The 22,005-nt window shown below is 39.6% G+C and overlaps 2 protein-coding genes across 6 annotated transcripts; one reads left to right on the top strand and one right to left on the bottom strand.

The window, feature by feature from the left end:
* Positions 1-53: 53 nt before the first annotated feature.
* Positions 54-21,825, bottom strand: LOC137128537 (uncharacterized). Of its 4 annotated transcripts, XM_067506712.1 has the most exons (24): positions 21,748-21,825; positions 13,413-13,504; positions 12,919-13,142; positions 12,021-12,182; positions 11,358-11,537; positions 11,015-11,135; positions 10,797-10,889; positions 10,471-10,678; positions 10,203-10,365; positions 9,001-9,189; positions 8,739-8,913; positions 8,409-8,551; positions 7,539-7,715; positions 7,135-7,265; positions 6,879-7,036; positions 5,612-5,839; positions 4,902-5,240; positions 4,671-4,819; positions 2,640-2,901; positions 1,557-1,727; positions 1,277-1,434; positions 976-1,116; positions 486-627; positions 54-270 (listed from the first exon to the last, which is right to left on the bottom strand). In XM_067506712.1, exons 3-24 carry the CDS (start codon positions 12,997-12,999, stop codon positions 62-64), a joined length of 3,780 nt encoding a protein of 1,259 aa, XP_067362813.1. In that variant the 5' UTR covers positions 13,000-13,142; positions 13,413-13,504; positions 21,748-21,825; the 3' UTR covers positions 54-61. The 4 variants fall into 4 exon arrangements, with proteins under 4 accessions (XP_067362813.1, XP_067362814.1, XP_067362811.1 ...); XM_067506713.1 differs by lacking the exon at positions 13,413-13,504; XM_067506710.1 differs by lacking the exon at positions 21,748-21,825 and having other exon boundaries at positions 13,413-13,669.
* On the top strand, positions 15,188-16,836 carry zgc:162608 (uncharacterized protein LOC100037332 homolog). 2 transcript variants are annotated; one of them, XM_067506731.1, is made up of 4 exons: positions 15,188-15,282; positions 15,422-15,480; positions 15,567-15,660; positions 15,764-16,836. In XM_067506731.1, exons 2-4 carry the CDS (start codon positions 15,432-15,434, stop codon positions 16,623-16,625), a joined length of 1,005 nt encoding a protein of 334 aa, XP_067362832.1. In that variant the 5' UTR covers positions 15,188-15,282; positions 15,422-15,431; the 3' UTR covers positions 16,626-16,836. The 2 variants fall into 2 exon arrangements, with proteins under 2 accessions (XP_067362832.1, XP_067362831.1); XM_067506730.1 differs by lacking the exon at positions 15,188-15,282 and having other exon boundaries at positions 15,289-15,480.
* Positions 21,826-22,005: the final 180 nt, after the last annotated feature.

The following is a 22,005-nucleotide window of genomic DNA, read 5'->3' as shown; positions in this document are numbered from 1 at the left end:
CCTCAGTGACACAGCTGGCACCAAGGAGGGAAGTGAAAGCTTAATGCAAGTGTGTAAATCATCAATTAAGCTGAAGTGCCACCAAGCCACTAAGGAACCATAAAACCAATATCCTGATCATAGCATTTGGCTTTGTAGTCCACTCTCTTCCCTGTGTTGTCCATCGTTCTTGGTCTTTTCGCAGCTGCTCTATATACACGTCCACCTTGTCGAGGCCTGACATGAGCTCTGAGTGCCAAATACACTGCTGATCCCACTCCTCCCTGTCACCTATACACATAAAAAGGTATGTTCAAAGACATGCTTCCAAATAAAAAAAGAGTTTGTAGTAAAATTGGGTTGATTGCTATAAAACTGAAGGGTATGGTTGGGAATGCTGGCACGAGGCATCTCTCTTTTGGAACGTTATCAATACCACCACAGTGCAAGTCATAATTGTAATTTCTTTCTTGCTCTTTATTCCTTCTGTTTGGCAGCCAATTTACCCAGTGTGAGGATGTGTAATACATGTGGAGGCAGGATCAGAGCTAAGTGGGAGTGCTGGGAAGCCCTCCTCTGGGCCTCGCTCTGCGCCGAATCCTGCAGCTCAAGGGCTGCTCCCCTCAGCTGCCCCCCTGACCATTGGACCTGCAGCACAGCACACACTTAACACTTGGAAAACAAACAGAGGAGGCAGATATTTGCATATTGGCACACAAAAAGACACATCCACTCATGCATATTCAATTTGAGCAGCCAAAATACCAAAACAAAAACCACTCTCACACACATTGACTTTCCAGTAATTACAAACTTGCTTACTTTTAGTGGAGGGCAGGAAATGAAAAAGCTCACTAGAATAACTTTGTAATGCTGTCTGCCCCCACCCATTTACTCACTTCCACATATTGAAAAAAGCTGAACCCCTTTGAATTTCTCCCCCTCAGAGGCCAAGGACCATATTTAGAACCACAACAGCAAACTCGCCCTGCTGACCTGAGAAGAGTTCACTTCAGTGACTCTAAAGACACACTGAAATAGGGCAGAGTCCAGATCAGAGAGAATATCTTCTTCCCGCTGCCTCTGCTGCTGCCAGTAAATGTTTCGAGCACACACTTCCCTCTGCAGTGCTTCTATCTGGTGTACAAACAGCAGCAACAAAAAAAGAGCATCAGCGTTCAGTCACACTGAATTTAGTTAGCTGCAAAATGAAAAGCTAGACCAAAAAAACACATAAAATCTTGAACTATTTCCAAATAATTCCAATTCCCAGTCTATCAAAAAATTAAAAAATCACCTGCACACTGTCATTCTGATCCCCCACTGTTAACCAGTAGGACGCTGTAACAGGTATAACTGTTTTTGTGGTTACATCCAACCTGGCTCCAACCACTGGACCTACCACCCCTGTCACCGGATCAACAGTCTGAGAGCCATAACGAATCGCCACTAGCCCTTTGGAGGACAGCAGCATAGACAGAAAAAGGTACAAGTTTTTTGGTGAATCTGCACGTTAGACACACTGTTAAACTAGTAGGTTAACACTGATCTGTGCATTAGCTTCTTTTTCACATCACCTTTTTCTTCAGGGTCCTGCATGGTGCCTACTAACGGCATTGTGATGCCAGAGATGGGGTCGGTATGAAACCCCAGCACAGGTACACTGAGACCAGATCCCATGGGGTCAGGGTACTCCATCCCCAGCAGAGCGGGCTCACGTATATCTGAGCCTGTGAGAGGCATCTCTCCTGGTTTGAACAGCACACGACAAGTCACAGGTTTAGAGTGCAGCAAACAAAGTCTGAAAAGATACTCAAATATTTAAATATTAATGGATACGATTATACAACATCAAATAAAACCTAAATAAAACCTAAACCAAAATTAAGAACCAAGTTATCAAGCAGAGCACATGACTATACAACCATAGCTGGGGAAATTAGCCTCAGCAGTGTTGTAAAGTCAGTTGAAGGCAGAGAACATAATATGCCAGCCATTATCACAATATTTCAGATGTGAAATAATTTGATTATTGATGAGTCACAAGTTCAAATAACCTAAAAAGCAACACAAGACACTTTGATGGTGTAGTCAAAGGTTTAGAGCTCACAGCATCCATGCTGAGAAAACTCAAGGCACAGCAGTTCTGGGATCCCTCTATCATTGCACATGTCCTAATATAATGTGGTTATGTAGGTGAAACAGGTCTAGTGCTTAGTTTCTGTGCAAGGTGGTTGGTTGTAAATAATTAAGGTCATGTGAAAAGTCTTTGATGTGGGAAATGTCATTGTCTTAAGGGCTAATGAGTCCTTTCCAAGAACCATTTAAAAGTTAAAATAATATGAGTCACTTTAACCTAAAACTCTTTTTCTCAGTAGCGGGTAGGAGTGGGTCATTTAAGGACAACACTGTGACATCCATAGGAAGCCAGAAAGTTAGACATTGGTGTTCTTTCATATTTAAAAATCTAATGTTTTCAATTTCAAGAGCAGTAACGGCCTTCACGTTATAATTTTCTTGTCACGCATCTCAGTAATAGCCATAAAGAGGAAGCCGATAAGCTTGAGAAGCAGATAAGGGATTGATGACAAGCAGAGATTTAAATGAAAAGATAAAAGGCAAATTTATTTGCAAATCCAATCTCTCTGGCATTTTCTTACCCAATGCCCCCCCATTCTGCTGGAGACCGACAGCGTAGTCCAGCTGCATCTCCAGCCTGGTCTGCAACTGCAGCTGGCAATGCAGGCTTCTTCCCCAGGCCTGTTGGAGCTCTTTAGCTGCAGCAAGAAGATGATTTTGTCGACCACTTCCTCTCTCACTGCTTGACTGATGAGGAAGCAGATGCTGTAAAGTTTGATCTGATCCCCACTCCTCAGTTAGTGGCTTAAGGAGCTCCAGTATTTTGAACATTGCTGCAAGAACCTGATTGAGAAGTGAGGAGTTTCGTTACAGTCATTTGGTCAAACTGCTATCATGAATTTTCATAGATTTTAATTCTACTTGTATTTTAATGGTAAATGATCTGCACTTATATAGCGCTTTTCTACCTACTGGCACTCAGAGCACTTTACACTGCTTCTTATTCACCCATTCACACTCACAATCACACACTGGACGAGCCAACGAATGAACCGAGAACTGTGAGAGTCGAAGTCATATACTAAACATATTTAGGAGCCATTCCTAGAACACAGCTCCAGAATTGGCTTCTAAATCGACATTTTTGTTAGGTTACTTTGTTAACTGCTGTTTTAAAGAGCAAGAACAAACTGTTTTTTCTCATTTGCTTTGACACTTTGTGTCCACTTGGAAGTCACATTTTTAACAGTAAACACACATGCTGAAACAGAACCCATTTTGTTGGAAAAATGCTCTTGAACTAACAAAACAATGAAAACATTCAACAAAAGCACATTTTTCCCTCAGACAACAACTTCAAGTCAAACTTTTTTTGACACCATACGCAACAAAATACAACAATGAATATCCCCAAATGCCATGGTGATTTTACAACATCCATGATAACAAACCCCCGCTGCACTGTGTACCTGAGATGACCTTTTGATATACAGTACAAAGAGATTTTCTAAGAATGTTTCCTGGATTCGTTCCTATGTGCAGGTCTTTCTGCTGTACCGAGTGCATTGACATGCAGGACCTAAAGTGAGTCAGTCTGGATTACATCAATTCAGACACTCAATATGGTACAGCATATGAAATGTATTCTTTCTTCAATGTATAAAAGAAAGAAAATAGAAATGTCATCTAAAACCTTTTAATTTTAGGTGATTTTAGCTAATTTCATTTCTTGTTCAAATACTAATACTGTAGCAACAGAGAGTAGTACCTTTTATAGATGGATAAGGACTAATCAATGATTGAAGAACTCTGAAGAGGGGGTTGCACACATATACATTAGGGATTCATAATTTTACAAGTAATTTCTATAACCTGGGAGTATGTGCTTTCCTTATGTTTGGTCCAGTTAAGTTTTGGGTCCCTGTGGAACATATTCCTAAGCGAAGATTATTGTTGTGCTAAGAAGGTGAGGATGGAGATCAAGCAAACCCAGGTTTCATTAAATGCATCTTAGCAGTTGAAGAGAAAATTTAATCTCAATTTAACAGAGCTCTTTGAACTGATCAGAAAGAGAGCAAAGTCAAAAGACCCAGAAAGTGATCTTAGGATGATATGTTCACTGAATTAAAAGGCGAATTCACCAATTTTCATCTTGCTTTCTATGGCTTTAGTTTAGGGTGTAAAAATGCATTAATGCTTTTAAACTTCCCTCTGACTTACCTATATTAAAATATTTCTTTGCTTCTAGCTGAAAAACTCCAGATCACATCAATTTTTCATCAATAGACGTTTTTTATTAATAGAAGTTTAGATGTTGTCATCTGGAGGATCTCTGGATCTCTGGATCTCTGGTTGACCATGATTACAACCTTTATAGTGTGAGCAAGATGACATATTCTGAACTAACTTCCTCCAAGTGATCTGGAGGCATTTTTCAGCAAGAACAAGAGAGATATTTTCATATAGGCAAGTCAAAGGGAAGTTTAATGGCATGTATTTACACATACTACCCAAACTAGAGCCAAAAGAAGAAGGTTCTTTATCATACCTTATACCCTTAACCTTGGATATAGGCAACTTATAACTTTCAAATGCAGTCTCCAGCCAAGCACCTTGCTGTCTAGTAAAGCTTGGTATCCTCCTGGATTAGGCACCAATTGTGCAGCACGCATGCTGGCCCCTCCTACTTTCACCATGCGCCCACTCAGAGGCTCCATGAAGGACTCAGCCAGCAGGACTCCACCTACTGGCAGCACAGCTCCTATATAAACAGAAAGAAGAACTCATTAAATGTATACGAACCCTGACACAAGTTGTACTGGGCATTCACAAGCTTCACAGACCTGTCATTGGGTCTAAACTCACACCAACAGTGAGCACAACATTCCCCGTCCTGGGGTCCAGCATTGGATAACCAATCTGTATGGGCTGTGGAATGCGGGTGATGGGACAGACATGCACCCCTCCTAGAGGGTAGACTAGTCCAGTCTGGGGGTTGATGGTTACAGCTAAAATAGGCACTGGGACCCCCGTATCTGAGTCTGCCATGGGAACTCCCAGCTGCAGTCTCTGTCCTGGTCTGAGGCCTTTGAGATGAGTGCTGGACAAAGTCTGGTCTGATTTGCAGGAGGTTGGGTATGGAATGAAAGGAAGCAGAGGCGTGTCCCACTTCCTGTTGTCACCTGGAATAAAGAATGAGACAGCAAAATTAAATATAATGTTTGAGAAAAGGGAAAATAAACCTAATGTACTTAATTACCTACATTCTGAAATTCTAAATTTCTCAATTTTTCATCACAGATTTTTACAAACAGATCCAACACAATTACAGTGAGAATAGTTACATCAACTAAGGACCTTTAACCATATCTTTTAAACTGCTCCTCCGATCCAGATCTGCAATTAATCCAGGAAACCATACAAACCAACAGAGAATTTGACAAAATAAGCACAAATTCAACAAGGTTGTTACACCAATACAATGTGATGTAATTCTTTAGATCATATCACCCGTTCATATGTTAAGTGAATATTTTTACACCTTTCATGTCACCTGTACACAAGTCAGTCGTGAATACTAAAGTAGAGCTCGCAGGATCGTAGGCTACATTTCCAGCAATGGGCATAGCTCGGCCAGTCTGTGGGTGGACAAAGAAATCTGGTGGCACCGCCAAGGTGTGGCCGTTGTTTAGCATCATTAGGATATGAGCATTTGCCTTTATGAGGCCTGTAACAGCATCACAATGGAGTGCCTGACAGGCATGTAGAGACCCATCAGGACCTGTAGTGAGGAAAAGGAGATTATTGTGAGCTGTCATAAATGTGATCACAGTGATTTAGTGTGGTAGGAAATGTCTCCTGCTCATTATTTATATTGTTTCTTTCTCTTTGTGACTATTTCTACTGTAGTTTAGAAACAGCAGCAAATATGTTTTCTCTTATTATTAAATGCATTATCTATCATTATCCCTATCTGCCAGGGATTTAAACCAAAACAATTAGAACTTCAGGTCTCAGATCAATACACAGGTTACTAGTCTCTGAGGAAATAACCTCAAAGTACAACTGCTGCGTCATAAATCATTAAATGGGGACGTCATGGCTTCCAGTAATCACTGGGTTGGTGGTCCAACCTTGTAATTAAATGATTAAATGATCTTCCTTGTTGATACATAGCAGATCTCTTGATCTCTGAATATAATTAATGATCAGGCTTTTCCATCTATAGATTTTTTTCTGTTCCCTGATGGAATGGGAATGCCAGGATTAATGGGGGTCAAATTGTGAATGAGTGGTTCAGAGAGCATTAGACAACATTTTTACACACGGATTGGCCACCTTAACCCTATTGAAATTTTTGGGGCGTTCTGTAGAAAGCATTACACAGTGGTCTAACTTTCCCATCACCACTAAAAGATCTTGGTAAAAAATGAATGCAACTCTTGACAAAAAAATAAAACCTAAAGGCAGTCCAACAAAGAGTCAGTAACCTTTTTTTCAAATTTATTTTATATATATATTTTACATTTTTTTTTGGCTGGACAGTCTATGCTGCTAGTATTGGTAGAGAAAATAAATATGTGATACTAGACGTAGCTTATGCATTTACATTTTTATAGTCCAAAATAAGCAAATACATTAGAATTTTTTGTTACTTCAGTACAACCTCAGTGTTTTTTTACACCTACAGTATTTAGTGTTTCTTTAAGGCCAAGAAGATGGCAGTGCACATTTTTATCAGTAGATGGTGTTGTTTCTCTAAGATTCAGGTACAGAGCATTTGGACTATGTGTGTCTGTGGTTTGTCAGACTGGACTCACTGAAGATGTGGTCTTTGGTCAGCACAGTGCCAGTGTCCGGGCACAGCAGCTTGGCCCCTGTGCTCTCACCCAGTAAGCCCCAGGCCCCCTGACGTTGACACTCTCTGGATACCAGCTCTCCCATCTCATCCACTAAGGACATTAGTCTCTGGATCCAACTGGAATGAGAAAATAAGTACAAGATGTAGAGAATCCTCTTTTACCTGTGCTACTTATTGTTTGTGATGCTTACAAAAAAATGTAAAGGAAGTTTAACTTTTGCTGGTGTAGCTCACACGATGGCTGGTTGTTGTGATAAACCTTTGAAAGTAGTCTCGTACACTCTCTGAGATGAGTTGTGAACACACTGTGGACCCTTTGCTGAGCCTGCTGCTCTTGCCTCAGCACCTGGAGAAAACCAAACATTAGGTGTTGAATGTTCTCCTATATTTCAGCTCCTGAACCTTCAGGATTCCCTGCTTGTCTTTTGGAAGTAAACTTTACTTTTGATAATAAACTTTGGAATTTTCTTGGAATAAAGCAAATTGCATTTTTCACACAAGACCGTGTGACAAATCAATTCATATGAGTAATTCATATGTGTAAGTCGCTGCTAAGGAAAGATGTTTGTCTCTGAATACATTAAGTTATAAAATGTGCAAATATGGATCTAATTTAAACCTGTAGCTGACTGTCGAGTAGAGTCATTAGCTGTGATGCCAGACTTTTTCGTCGCACCACTTCCCTCTTCACCTCCATCCTCATCCTCTCATAACTGTCTCCCACCTTCTCCTCTGTGATCTGGCGTGGGTTAAGTAGATCGAGCTTTCCGAGCACTCCCTGGTATAGCTCTTTTACCTGGGCACACATACATAAAGCACATACAGTACAAACAAAATGGCCACACATATGGGATAGGATACATTCATAAGTGTAGCGTCAAACCCTCTTCTTATTTGTAGTTACACAACAGTGACATCATAAGTATTTGCACCTATCATGTACAATATTTTATTCAAAATACTTACACTGTAGGTACAGTACTTTTCTTATTTTCATCTTGTTACCCTGTTATACCCCAAAGTTTGTTTATTGTTTATTGTATCAAAAAACAACAAATATGTATTCTGTGGAGGCACACCATTGTTACTAATAAGTACACAGTAAGTTTACTGTATTTACCCTGCATGATCCCCAGCATTTTACTTCAAAGTGATTTGTACATGAATATAATGTTTCCAAAATTCCGTGATACGATGTGTGTATTGTGATGTTTGATGTTTTCTTGCCCCTACAAAGGTTTTTGCCTGAGCCCAGGGTCCTACTACAGCTACTGTATTGTCAACATGTGTAATATAATGTATTATAAATGTGAAACTGTCCCAAGCCAGACATTTTTAAGGTGTCCCAAGAACAGCCATAAAAAAAACCTAGTGATAACCATGGCCACAAGCCACACACAGCGTGACCATGCTGACCACTGTTCACTACAACATTGAAACCACCACTGCCTGAGTACACGAATAAGAGGTATGTGTGGATCATCCAGACCTCAGTGGTGAGCTCTCCAAGCTGCATGGTGACGGACAGACTCTGCTTGAGCAGAAGACTGTAGAAGGTGTTGCTGTTGAATCCCTCCAGATCCACCTGGTGTTCATAATCCCAGAATTCCTCTGAGGCGTCCGAACAGACTGCTGACAGAGTGAAGCACAAAAAGACAGAAGAGAGCCACAGACAAATTAAACTAACTCTGTAAAGTAAAGTTAAATGTTTTTAGTGCAACATGTCAATAAGACATCAGTTGACATGGTTTAGGAGCAAGTCTGAATTCAATTTATGTAACTACTGTCATTTCTGTGTAGTTACAGCTATGATTTAGACCTGGTTGAATAGAGTCTCGTGTCATTCTGCCTTGATGGTTTCGGTGAATCTTCCTAAGTGATATCACTCTTGAACCTCTTGACGAGTAGTCTTCCATGCAGTAGGCCAACTGCAACAGGCGATACTGTGCTTTGATTGGCTTCTTCTCTGGCCATCCGTATTCACGAAACAGGATCTAAAGGTAGGATAGAAATTGCAGTGTGAATGACATTGAACTTTACTGTGATGAACAGTGGCAGCGTCTTTGTCAACATGGACTAACCAGCAGTGTAACACAAAAACAGAGGATGGCCACAGCTCCAAACAACAATCCTCCAGTAACCAGCCAATCTGGCCTCAGTAACAGGTTTTGCCTCCTTCTGATTCCCATTCTGGTCATGTGATGAGGAAGTGAGGGGAAGAAGGGACCAGGCTCATAACACTGAGCCCCTTCAGGCATCACACGCACATACTGAATAAGAACAAAACAAAGAGTTATTCTTATTAATAAATGCTTAATATTAGTTATAATTTGTCCTTCCCAAACTTATTTGGCTTTTCTCCTTATAAATAGTAGAATGGGTTCACAGCAAAAATACAAAATAATAATAATATAAAAAATAAATGTACAAATAAAGGTTCATTATGGCACAAAAAAAAAATTTACACCACTTTAGAAGCTTCAGGTTTTGTGTGCTTAAAGAGTTTTTCTATCTTGATCAGCTCCCCTCCTTTCCTATTAGTATCACAACAAAATAAACCAGAATTATTGCCCTGCAGGTGTATGCCTTCACTTACCAGTCAAGTCACAATTTACATGCATGTCTGCTCAGACTCAAATTTAAATCAGTTCATCCATGAGTCAAAATAGATGTTTATGTCAGATTTAATTAAAATTGCCTGCAGGTGTTTCTGAGATATTGAGTTGGCAGGAATGGGGCAGATGTGAGCTCAATGTGACCTTGAACTTTAACCCCCGAAATCCAATAAGTTCATTCATGAGTCCACATGGATGTTTGTTCCAAGCTTGAATAAATTCTCTTCTATAACAGAATAGAATAGACTTTATGGTCGTTACACTATAGGGGGCTACAACAACAATGTAGTCTTGGAATTTAAACTCCATGAACAAACATGAGGTAGAGGGATGTTTTGATTTCTTACTTATTCATATCAAGTATCAGCAAATGCATGAGAACGTTTTTGCACCCCACATGTAGAACACATATTTCCGCTGTAACAAATCTTATATAATGGTATTTGAGATCTGCAGAGGGCAGACGGACTAAAACAAGTTATTATTTAGGGGTTAGCAAACCACAGCATCAGATGATGGTATAGCAATGAACAATGTAGGGGTATTTAAATGTGTTTGTTGGTGAAGGAAATACATAAAGCAATTTGGTGACAAATATCAGTTGTCAGAAAATACATAAAATCTTCACAGCGCACACAGTTCATATTTCTTATTTAAATTGTAGTTACCAAGTGTTTGTGCTGATGGCTGCTCAGTGTAAAAACATAAACTCCGGGTTGGTTAAAGACCACTGAAAAAAAGCTGGGAGGTGTCCAAGAAAGAGTCAGCTCCTCTTCTAGTCGCCTGAATGCACCCCAGTCGAAGTCACTGTTTGTGTTGTAGAGATTGTCACTGCAGGAAAGAAGGAAAGGGTTCAAGGCAAGTATAAAATAAAACACAACAGATTTAGAGCAGTTACATAGGACATGAAACTTGTACAGTTTTCATCTGACGTACAGATCATACTGAGGGTAGTGATGTCTGTTGACAGTGAACAGTATAACATCACCCAGATGGAGACAGGAAGTTGGATTCAGAACTCCAGTTAAACTTCTCTCTTCTTCGTGGATATCATGGTTGTTTTCCCTCCTGCTGCTGGAATTTGTTTCTCCAAGACTGGTTTCTTTATCTTTTGCTACCTCCCACAGGAAGTCAGCATCTGCCTCTAGAAGTCAACAGACAGCTTCATTAACGAAGCATTCGTTTGCAAGAAAAACTGATCATGAATTAAATACGATTTGTGTTTTGCTGAGGAATAAAAGCACTGCTTTATTATGACAAACCAGCTGAGCTCTCAGAGTCCAGCTGCGAGGTGACAGGAAACAATTGCTGAAGTTCCTTTGGGAGGCCACTGAGGAGGCCGAGGAAGCCCACCTCTGCAATCAGAGAGACAGAATGGAAAAGGAAGAAATGACAGGGAGAGAGGGGGAGAAGTCACATAGAAATCAAGGCCAGGATAAAAAGCCAGTATGTGTCTGTATGCACGTCTGCATGTCTGCACCTGTTGTCTGAACAATGTAGACGGGGCGTGAAGAGTTGAGATGGCTGTTGCACAGTAGAGTCCCCTGGGAGTCGCGTTGTTTAAAGACTGTGTTCAACATGCTGTCTAAGAGGTCTGACACCTGTACACGGCAACATTAATAGGTCACTACAACACTCCAACTTTCACCGTTGGTGGAATGTCATTGAACTGTAGAATTTTCGTTTTCATTGGACGTTTTTGGATGGATCGGGTAAGAGAGAAACACTTCTCTCCTTTTATTTGACTTGCTATACCAGAAAGGTTTTGCTCATGATTATTTTGCTCTGTGTGCCTGTGTTCACACGGTGTTTGATTTGCGCACCTGATCGTCTTCACTCCAGACTAGTTTTATGTTTCCATTGGACTGGCACTGGAGCTTTAGCTCAGTAGCTGGCTTGCTCCTGCACAGGCCTCCACATGCAGCTCTTCCAGGAGGCTCTTTGCACATGCACAGACCCAGTTCTCCATCAAAACTCTGGTACTCTTCTGCAGATTGACACACCTGCAGAGAAAGAATCAATGCACAATGTTTTTTTTTTCTGCATTGACCCAATTTTGTCTGAAAATATATTTATATTTTTGTTGGAAAACATCTAAAATATTGTTAGAATTCCTTAGTGTGTATCTAGGTGAAGGTTCATTTGTACCAAAGACCACCAAACACTCACACGGAGCAGCTTATGGTTAAAAATTAACTGGAACTAATACAACCTTGTATTGAATAAACTATTCTCAGGTTCATGGAGAAAAGGTCAGTTCAGGTTGTACTCATTGGCCTTGTCTATGATTATAGAGTATGTTTTGTCAGTGCAAACAAATCAGTTTACAGCTGAGCTCTCTTTCAAAATCCTCTAGCACCATTCAAACACATTTTCAGAATGAGCTTCCTGTGAGTTGTTGTTTTGAGTAAAATATATGTCAGTTACCTTCGCTCTACTTTAAGTGTGTGTACATCTGTGTGTGATGTGATGACACGAGGTCAAACCTGCTGCTTGCAGTGAAGTGACCACTGAAGTCTGTCCAGACAATCTCCATACTGCGTGCGTATTTTTCCATCTCTGCAGACATCGTAGAGTTTGTGTACACATGCATCACCATTGTTGATAGGTTGGTAGCCAATGGTGCAGGGGCACCGCCCATCACTGGCCTGCAGAAAAAGCAATGGGGTTACTCATTCATCACCTCTAAAGGCCACAGATGTAAACCATACTGTATCCGCCCGTCTGTCTGTCTGTCTGTCTGTCCTCCTTAATCTGTTTATCTTTATTCCTTCCTTTATTGATTCTTTTATCTGTTTTTTATCGCAGCAATTCCTTTGTTTTTCCTTCACCCATAGATTTCTTCAGGTTTTTCATGTTTATTGATTGTGTTTTTTCTTCCTTCCCGTGATTCCTGTGTGCAGTCTTGTATTTATGGATCATTTGTCTGTTGTCACTTTTCTCCATTTATTTTATTCATTTATTAATTCTATCAACATTAGTTCTCACACCAATACCAATAAAGGAGTTGGAGTTAAATCTCATTCTTCTTATTTGGAGCCGATGAGTGAAAAGCTCAGGGTGCTGAAACCAGGAAATGAGACCTTGCTGCAAGGGAACTTGAGCTAAAACTCCCTCAGCTTGGAGCTACAGATTGTGCAGTCTAAAGTTTCTGAGACAGTGAGGAAGCTACTCTCATGACTTTATTAATGCGCACCCTGTATCAGAGGACCTTAGGGTGAGAAAACTGAGACTTGAAAAAGTTTTTCCTCTGTAAAATTCTAAATATCTGTCCTGTGAATACAGGAGAAGCTGGTGGCATCAATATGAAAATGAGGATTGCATGGCCATGTACTCAAAACATTTGGAGGTTAGTCTGACTAATATGTGAAAACACTTTCTCACCTGAAAACTCTGCCCCTCTCTTGGGCAGATGCAGGTGTCCTGGCCAGACTGAGGCTGCTCAGCCTCAGGGCCACATGGCATGAAAGCAGACAAGCCTGGTCGAGGACAGTAGTGGTGAGGAGGACACTTAAGACAACTGTCAATGGATACACCTTCAGCAGTTAGACCATAGGTTCCCTTAGGACAGGGGACTGGAGTGGAGCTCCCCTCTGGGCAGTAGAAACCTAATAGAGACATTAACATGTTCTAAAGTGCAGGTTATACAGTATTTTTATTTTTATGTTTCCTGTTTAATCTTTTTATTTATCAGAAATGTTAAAGTTACAGTTTTGTAGTGTGCAGCACAACAAAAGGTTTTGCAATAACTGCACACACACAGTGGTGGAATCAGATATATCTAAAAAATGCAAAACAAGCACATGATGCAACATAGATCTTTTGGCATGAATCAATACCAGTTCATTCTTTTGTCAAATGCAGGCATGGTGGCCTACCTGGCTGGCAGACGAGCTTCTCCTGATCATATTGATCGAACTTTCCACGAGTCAGAGTTAGCAGGACAGATGCGGACAGACACCACAGACTCCTGAAACATTTGTGTGCATTTAGCATGACTGTGCATTTGCTGAAGGGTGCAAGAGATTCAGCTCTATTCCAGACTATTCCAGAAAAGCTGCGAGGCAGCGCAGGCTAGTTAGTCTGCAAAACTTTCAATGACTTACTGAATGATTTATAATGCTTGTGGGGTTTGGTGACAGTGACAGTGGAGAGACTGGTTGCTGGTGGAAAGCAGCAGGGGAAACGGAGAGTGCGGCTACCTGCTGGATCATATTACTGCATTTGTTCTTCTCAGTCCTACCGTGAAACTGATTAATGATTTGGCTCACAATGCACATGAACACAGCCTTGCTTCAGAGAAGTCTCCTGAGCACTTCACGCATCACAGCAACTGCTGCACCACTTTCCTATTCACATAAAAAGCTCAAATAGCGGTTCACATATAGAACCAGGCTTAATGTAACACAGCTGCAACCTTGTTGTTTTGTTATTGTTGAAAGCAAAATAAGACTATGGTCACACAGTGTGGCTAGTAACTGCCAAATCATTTTCATCAACAAACGTAATTTTTATCTGTAAGAGAAAACATCCCTACAGAGGGTTTACATTAGTGCAGAATGCAAATAGGGCTGTTTTATGTACAGTCATAGAAGTCTTACTCACTGTGCACTACATTGTACTAAATACATGCTGGACTTTAGATAACTGCAATAACCTACTTATTTCATTGCTGCAGCAACGATGGACTATGATCCTCCAATCATGACTCATAACTTACCTAACTGAGCAGGATTCAACTTTCACCCACATATCTATGATTCTAGTGGAGAAAAGTTCCACATCCCCTATTCAAATGCATATCAACTTAACAAAATCATAGACAAGAGATTATCGGAAATATAACGGCATGTTATGTGCAATAATGTAACGCTAAACACAAAAAACCTCATGTTGACATTAGCACGGCCACATAGTTAGGTGCCTAAAGTGGTCCTTTCAACTTTCAGTTATTCCTTGTTTTGTAAAAGGAAAAATTACAGCATAATCAACAGTGTTTACTCAAACTGTTTGAGCTGTTCCATCCTGATGAACAGCACCAACACTGATGTGTAAACTGTTGATTGTCAAGCATCCAAAACAACCCATTATAATCAAGGCTCTGTGAGCTGGTCCAAAACCTAGATACACTGAATTCTTACACAATTTGTTGAAAATAAACTTTCAAAAAACAAAAGCCCTTCTTCAAATATTGCATAATGTTTAAAATGCCAGAACAAACAAGCGACTCCATCCTGAATCTTCATTTGATTCGGGTTCCTCGAAAAGCTGGCCTTTGACGTAAAATGCCTGAAATCCAGTCAAATTTCTTATCTGACTGTGGATATGAAAAGTTTAACTTGCTGAACCTTTTTACATTGCTTTATTAAACTTCTGCTTTCTCCTACCTTTTCACTACAAACGTGTGAATAACAGTATTTCTTTTCATTACAGCACCTTTATTATTTTATCACACCATTTGGGCGGATGCTCCTTATTCACATGACATCATTTCCTAAATCAATGCTGCAAGAATGTTGTAAAGTTTTATCAGCGGGCACTATTACACACACATAGACCCGCTCACTCTGTGTAGGTGTCTATGTGTGTGCGTAGTTCTGTGTTTATGTGCATGATGTGTTCCATCGTCATTGTGACCCTCCACGTGTTGAGTGTTGACACAGCAGAATTTGGGCAGCCACTCTGATAACAAGGACCTTTATAAGTCAGATGGGAGGAGAAGTCATTATGCAGACCCCTGATCCTCAGGTAAAGACCAGCTACTCTTTTACATATTGATCTTTTCATTTTATGTCTTAGATTGAACAGGTATTATGTAAATTTATCACTGGTAATTCATAGAAATATTCAGTGTTGAGTTGTTTGTTTCTCATTCATCCCTCCACAGCAAGAAAAACATGCATCTAAAAGTTATGATGTTCACCTTGTCATTTTTGACAACTTCAGGTAAACATTAGTCCTCAAGTGTTATTCCTGTTCCTTCTTTACTTTTAAGTGACTTGCTTAATCATGCATGATTTCTTTGTATTTAGCAATCCCACTCCCCCGTAACATTAGGGAGGCAACTTGGATTAATCCAAAGGTCAATCAGGCTCATGACAAAACAGAACTCCCAAAAGATGTGAAGTAAGTGGACTATCAATGAGAAGCCTGAAAAAAATGTGCTTACATACAATGTTTGAATTGTTAAAACACTTCATACTTCATGCCTCTGTGTGTCTTTGTGCAGTAAGATCTACAAGAGTCACATGGACAGCAGTGATATTTACAGCCTAGAAAATGATGACAACAAAAACCCCATGGCAGAGGAGATGCGACACAAGCTCAACGTGGAGTCAGAGCGGCTGCGTACCAGCCTGCGCCAAGAGCTGGCCGAGTTACGGGAGAGGTTGTCCCCATCTCCGGCCCATCTCAGCTCCACCGTGGCCAGCATGAGAGAACGTCTGGTTCCCCTCACCCAGCAGCTCCAGAGCTCCCTCAGCAGCAATACCCAAGATTTATGTGGCCAGCTGGGCCTTTATCTGCAGGCACTGGAAACAGCTGAGGCCCAGTCAGAGCCCACTCCAGCTCTCTACCAGGAAGCCTTCCACTTGATGAGCCAAACTCTGGAGCATAGTAGCTCCAAGCTGGCCGACATCATCAGCGACTTCCATTCTAAAACTGACAGATTGATTGAACAAATGAAAGAAATCAGTGAGAGTGAGGAAGAGTCAGCCAAGTCTGAGTTCTGGCAGGAAATAAGGACTCGTTTGGGACAGGAAGTGAGTTCACTTAAGATGGAGGCACAAAACAGGGTGGGAGCTCTTAAAGAAGGACTTGCTGCTCTGCCAGAAACTGCACAGCCTCTCAGAGCGGAGTTGACAACCAGAGTGGAGCAGTTCTGCCAAAGTGCAGCCCTGCAGAGCCATGTGTTTCAGACCCGAGTGGAGGGATTGTTCAGGGGGCTGGAAGAGGAGCTGAAAGACCAGAGAGCCTCCAACCTGTCTCTGTCCTCTTTCCCCACATCCATACAGACAGGTAGCTCTTTACCTTTGGACTTCTCAGTTAAACTCTCTGCTCTGATCCAGGACATACTGCATTCTGTGCAGTGACAGAGACTATAAAACATAATTAAAAACCACTATGGTCCCATTAAGGTGATTCATTCCACTTCTAGTAAGCATGTGAATATTTATGAATGTGTGTGTGTTGGACTGATTGATGTGTTTTGCTCTGTATGTAAATATGTATCTAATTGTCAGAATAGCATATTTTCTGTGCCATGTAAAAGATGCTCCTTGTGAAGTAAAGTTATTGATAATACATGCTGACTGCTACTGTACATTTGAAATTGTGTACATCTACCACCGAGTGTGGTGCCTACCTTATTTGAATGTGTTGAAAAGATCTATTACATATTTGAATTTGCTCATAAACAAAAGGCTTTAAGCAGTGTAACTTAGATTCTCTACAAGATATCAAAAACTTTAAATGTGTAGAAAAGAAACTGTAGGTAAATTCACTAACATTATCAAAGAAAACTTTACTTTAATAAAAAGTTCACATTATTTAATGATTTACACAAGCAATGCTTGCATAATTAATTTGTGTTTTTTTTATACGTAGTTCAGGTTTAAATGTTCATTTGAAACCCCTGCATTCAAATGCATTCAGAACAGAATTAGACGATCTGAAAGTATCTCAGCATCTTTTCTTGATGCCACATCACAACCTGATGTACACGGGAGACGTTTAATGGAGTTTACATTTGGATTGTTCAAAAATCTTCCAAATAATATATTGTGTTCCTTAACTTATCAAAGTACACTCACTGATGGAATAAACACAAAGTACATCTTTTGAATGGGTCTAAATTTCTTAAGCAGTGTTAAGACGTCTAACTGAAACTCTGACAGATTCACTGCTTTGTTGACCAAAAGGAGTCAAAGATCTTTTATTGAGCAATTAAAGGCCTGACAAATAACAGTTTATCTATGTCATATAATATAAAACAAAGGGTTTTCTATATAGAATTTTAAGAAATACTGTTAAATTTATTTGTTTTGTTCAGTACTGAAAAACTGCTGGGGCCCAATAACCTGAGGGTTGAATATGCAAACTAAGAATCAAAGTGTCCCCATTGCTCTCCCCACATTTAATGTCCACTTCTGACTGTCATCTATGTATTAGATACATAAAATGCACAAATATCATGTTACCTCTAAATTGCTCTGTTATTTGTAGCAACTTGGCTTCAGGTTTTTGAAGTATTTTTAGGTAAATTTGAATGTGACTTAAATTTTCTATTTTCATTTTTAATCAACTAATGTATACAATTATTCCAATGCTTGCCCTAGAAATGTTGTCAGTGGGTTCCTGTAAAAGTTAAATATAGCATCGTATGATGCAGAAAGAGCACATTATTTGTCCTTTATTACATTATTTCTCAACTACTGGATAACAGATCTTAAAAATTGGGCTGAGAGAGTCTCCGTATGCTAAGCGGACAGATGTTGGAGTTTGTTTGGCCACGGTGCTGATCAAAGCAGAAGGCCTCAAAATCAAATTGGCCGACCTTGGAAGGACCTAGCATGTAAAAAGGGTAGGGTGTGATAGAGTATATTGGAGTCAGATGAAAGTCTTACTTTTTCCCCATGAGTAAAGCTACAGTATACTAACAATCAAAGTTCCATAATTGGAGTTGTGCTTCTCATTGTGAGGCATCTTGTGAGGAGTGGGAGGACCAAAGCATTCACCAAGCAGTACACTGAAACTGAAAACAGGACGCTGGGCCAACAACTTACTGTTTGCCATGACAATACAGTCCGCCAACCGTTATTTCAATATTTGTTTTTTGATAAACAAGTTCACAATGAGCCTTCAGTACAAATGAGTTTTACTTACTTTCCTGTGAGATTAACAGACTTGCCCCACATAAACCTTTTCATAGCCCCGGACTGGTGGAAAGCACCACTAAAAAATAGACATAGTTAGAGTCATTGACAAGAGTAAGAAAAAGGATCACTTTAGTGAAATAGCTTCTTAAATTTTCAAGCCATAGTGTCTGTGTTGTGTGTCTGTGTTGTGTGTCTGTGTTGGTAATGGCAGGACAGGTGGTAGTTCATCATCCCCTGCACAGACCTGGTCATATCAGTAATACCTGTGAGTATAACTGACTGGATGTTAAGGAAATTGTTGAAGGAACCTGAGGGGTTAAGGGCCTCATCCACAATCTAAATCACACAGCAAAAGACAAATATATACCTAGGGTTTTTGGGGGTTGCCAACATTTTGTTTACAATATACAGGGCTCAATCTTATATCCTACCAGGAAACTAAATGTCCAACATATTTCTCATTTTTGTCCCTAATCTTCTCAACATTTCAACATTTTTCAGTATCTACTCACAGATTTATTCTGACCTGTGGAGACTGACAACAGACATTATCCTGACTGTGGCTAGAAGCAGCTGAAAACAGAGGATTGAGGCTCCACACTGGTGGGCCCTGGCACTCCATATTTATATGGTTCCCTTTCAAAATTAGTGCCAGAGTCAATTGTCAGGTACAAGCTGTCTGTCGAAAATTATAAACCAAGGAAAATTCAAACAATAGCACTGACTTATGTATGAATACTGTGATTACCCAGAAGGAAAATTAATATTATGATGCAGTTGCTGTAGGGGAAAACAATAGTAACCACAAATACCCTCTTCTCTGATTTGTGTGTAATGTTTGTTTAAAACAATAAAGTAACAGAGTGTCTGGCTTTCTCTGATAATACCAGGTGAGGCTGCTGGAGCACAACCAGTAGAGGGAGACATAGATAGAAAGTCATGCTGTCTGAAGAATATAGCTACAATATAGCTACAATTAAACACCATCTAAAAAAATACTAACTAGCAGTAAATAATATTGAAAGAGTCAGAGCAGAGAACACAAAAATGCTAATGATAATTCAATTGAGGAAAAAAAACTTTTATTCAGTCATTTTAAGAATCTTGCTATTAAACATTTTTGTTTCTAACCTAAGGGTCATGACCCTCCGAGAGTCACAAGCTAAATCTGTGACATGATTAATGGCAGAGAAAAAAATCAAAATATGCAATTATGACTGTAGAATTTATAGTAAAGTATTTTATAACTGTTAAAAGTAAATACTATGTCCAGCTATCAGAAAAATGTAGTTAGGTAAAACGACTATTTCCCTCTGAATGGTGCTGGAGTAGAAGTATAAAGTAGCATTTTTTTCGGCAAGTGTAAGTAATAAAGAAAAGTGCAATCACCTCAAAACTATGATCTGTAAGTAATATTACTTACACATTAAACATACTTTCCATAATTAATGGAACTGGAATGTAAGTGATCCATTTTGAAAGAGAATCACAGCTGCTGCTCTTTTTTTAATTTCATGAGCAGTTTGGTGTCCCCTGCTGGACAGAAGTAAGCAGCCCTCAAATACCTTGCTATTTCTTCCTAAGATAATAAGAGTCTAATAGATGTCAACTTCCTCTTCCTCAATGAACTTACAACACAGAGACAAAACACTGTTCACATTTTTCTCAAAGAAACATTGTACATTCACTCCAATAAACAAAATAATCTGCGGTAAACAAAGATAGTAATTTTCTCTAGTCATGTTTGACCCTTTGCCCCAAGAACCCGGAAGCTCGAGACCTAATGATTGGCTAACTTAATTCCTCTGGGCCACTGAGCAGGTTAATCTAACCTTAAAAAAGTGAATATGAGTAGTGTGTCCATGCATCTATTTTGACATTTTAATCATAAACGCAACTTTATAAAATACTATTGTATTCTTAGAACAAAAAAGTCCTACTTTGGAATTATGTGGTACCTCACTGTTGAACACTACATTAAACAAACTGATTTGTGTAATGCAATATTTGCTTGCACTGATATAATAAGAATCAAATAATCAAATGACATTGGAGGCATTGAAATACTAAGGCAGTGGAAAGTCTATCGAGAAGACACATGATAAACACCCAAAGTCTCAACTAGACAACAAGACCCCTGCATCCCAGACACATGTGTGTCACCAGATGGAGAGTTAAGACAACATAAAAACAGTTAGAGTTTTCCATGGAGCCTCTCAGCTCTCCACAGCTAGGGGCTGTGTTCACTCCTATGCTTCTGAGTCAACCTGTCAATGTCAAGTATTAAAATCACACAAGTAAACAAGAGGTTAAATCATTTGTCACATATCTCAAATATTTATTCCATTATTTAGTTCAAAGTGCTGTAGTTGGGTGTAAGGTCAATGAACAGGTCAAATGTTTTACCTGAGCAAGTAAGCAGATGGATGTCAAAATCTTCCTGTGTTGTTCCAGTGAATTGATGTATGGTAATTGCAAAAGATTCAGTATATAGAATCAGATAATGTAATATGTGATATATATATATATATATATTTTATATATATATATTTTTAAAAGACCATCGTGGCCAACCTCACATGTGGCCCCATGTGAAAGGAAGCATGCACACAGCTGCTATGGAGTCCTGTTCTACACCATTTGCTTCTATTTGATCAGTGGATACTGAAACAAAGTCCAATGCACTTTCCACATACATAACACATATAAAAAATGTAAACATCATCAAAATGAAACAAGATGCTAGAATTCAGACAGAGTTTTACTTCCACGGCTCCAGTCTAATTTTCCGAAGTAAATTTGGGTCATGAATATAAACAGCAATCAGAGTCCTACAGTGACATTCCTATTTAAAGCAACAGCGGCAAAAAGTAGTTTTCTTTCACTTAAACATGACTAATATTTAGCTGGATTGGGCAGTGTGAGATTATTTCTTTTTGTTGCATAACCCATATGAATGCTCAACACTTTCACAACCCTATTCTGGAAATTAAGCTGCAATACTTGGAAACTAAACCAAAGCAATGAACATGACGTATTTTACTGAAAACAATCCTTTCCTCTTCCTCCTCTGCATGCTTTCCTGTTCCACAGGCAGTCTGTCTCACTCTCTCTCTCACTCCCTTCCTCTTTATCTCCTACTTTGTTTCACCTTTTGTCTTACTCTCTTTGCATAGTGTTTTCACAGCCTGATGTCCCCCAGTTTCCTTTCAAATATTTCCACTTGCAGGATTGAGTTTTGAAGGTTGAACAGACTTAGCTGTGTCACATCAAATGAGATCAGCATGTTTACCAGACAAACAAAATAAGAAACAAAAGTTTTACTTTAAACACTCACCAAGTTTTTGAAGTTTCTGTTTCTGCTTTCTCGCTTCATTTTCTCCTCTGAGCTATTTTTCCCCAAACAGCACTCAATCACTGTGTTAGTGTGTGTGTGTGTGTGTGTGCGTGTGTGTGCGTGCAGTGGATTGGGAGAAAGAGAGATACACATTCTTTATTTCAACACAGGGAGAATGATACATATTGCGTGCACAAAGAACTCTATTCATTGCATTTTAATGACAATACTATATATGTGAAAAGGGATATTTCAAAT

Source organism: Channa argus, chromosome 6 (genome assembly GCF_033026475.1).
Source record: "Channa argus isolate prfri chromosome 6, Channa argus male v1.0, whole genome shotgun sequence".
In the NCBI taxonomy this organism is placed as follows: domain Eukaryota; kingdom Metazoa; phylum Chordata; class Actinopteri; order Anabantiformes; family Channidae; genus Channa; species Channa argus.
This window is presented reverse-complemented; position numbering and strand designations above follow the sequence as displayed.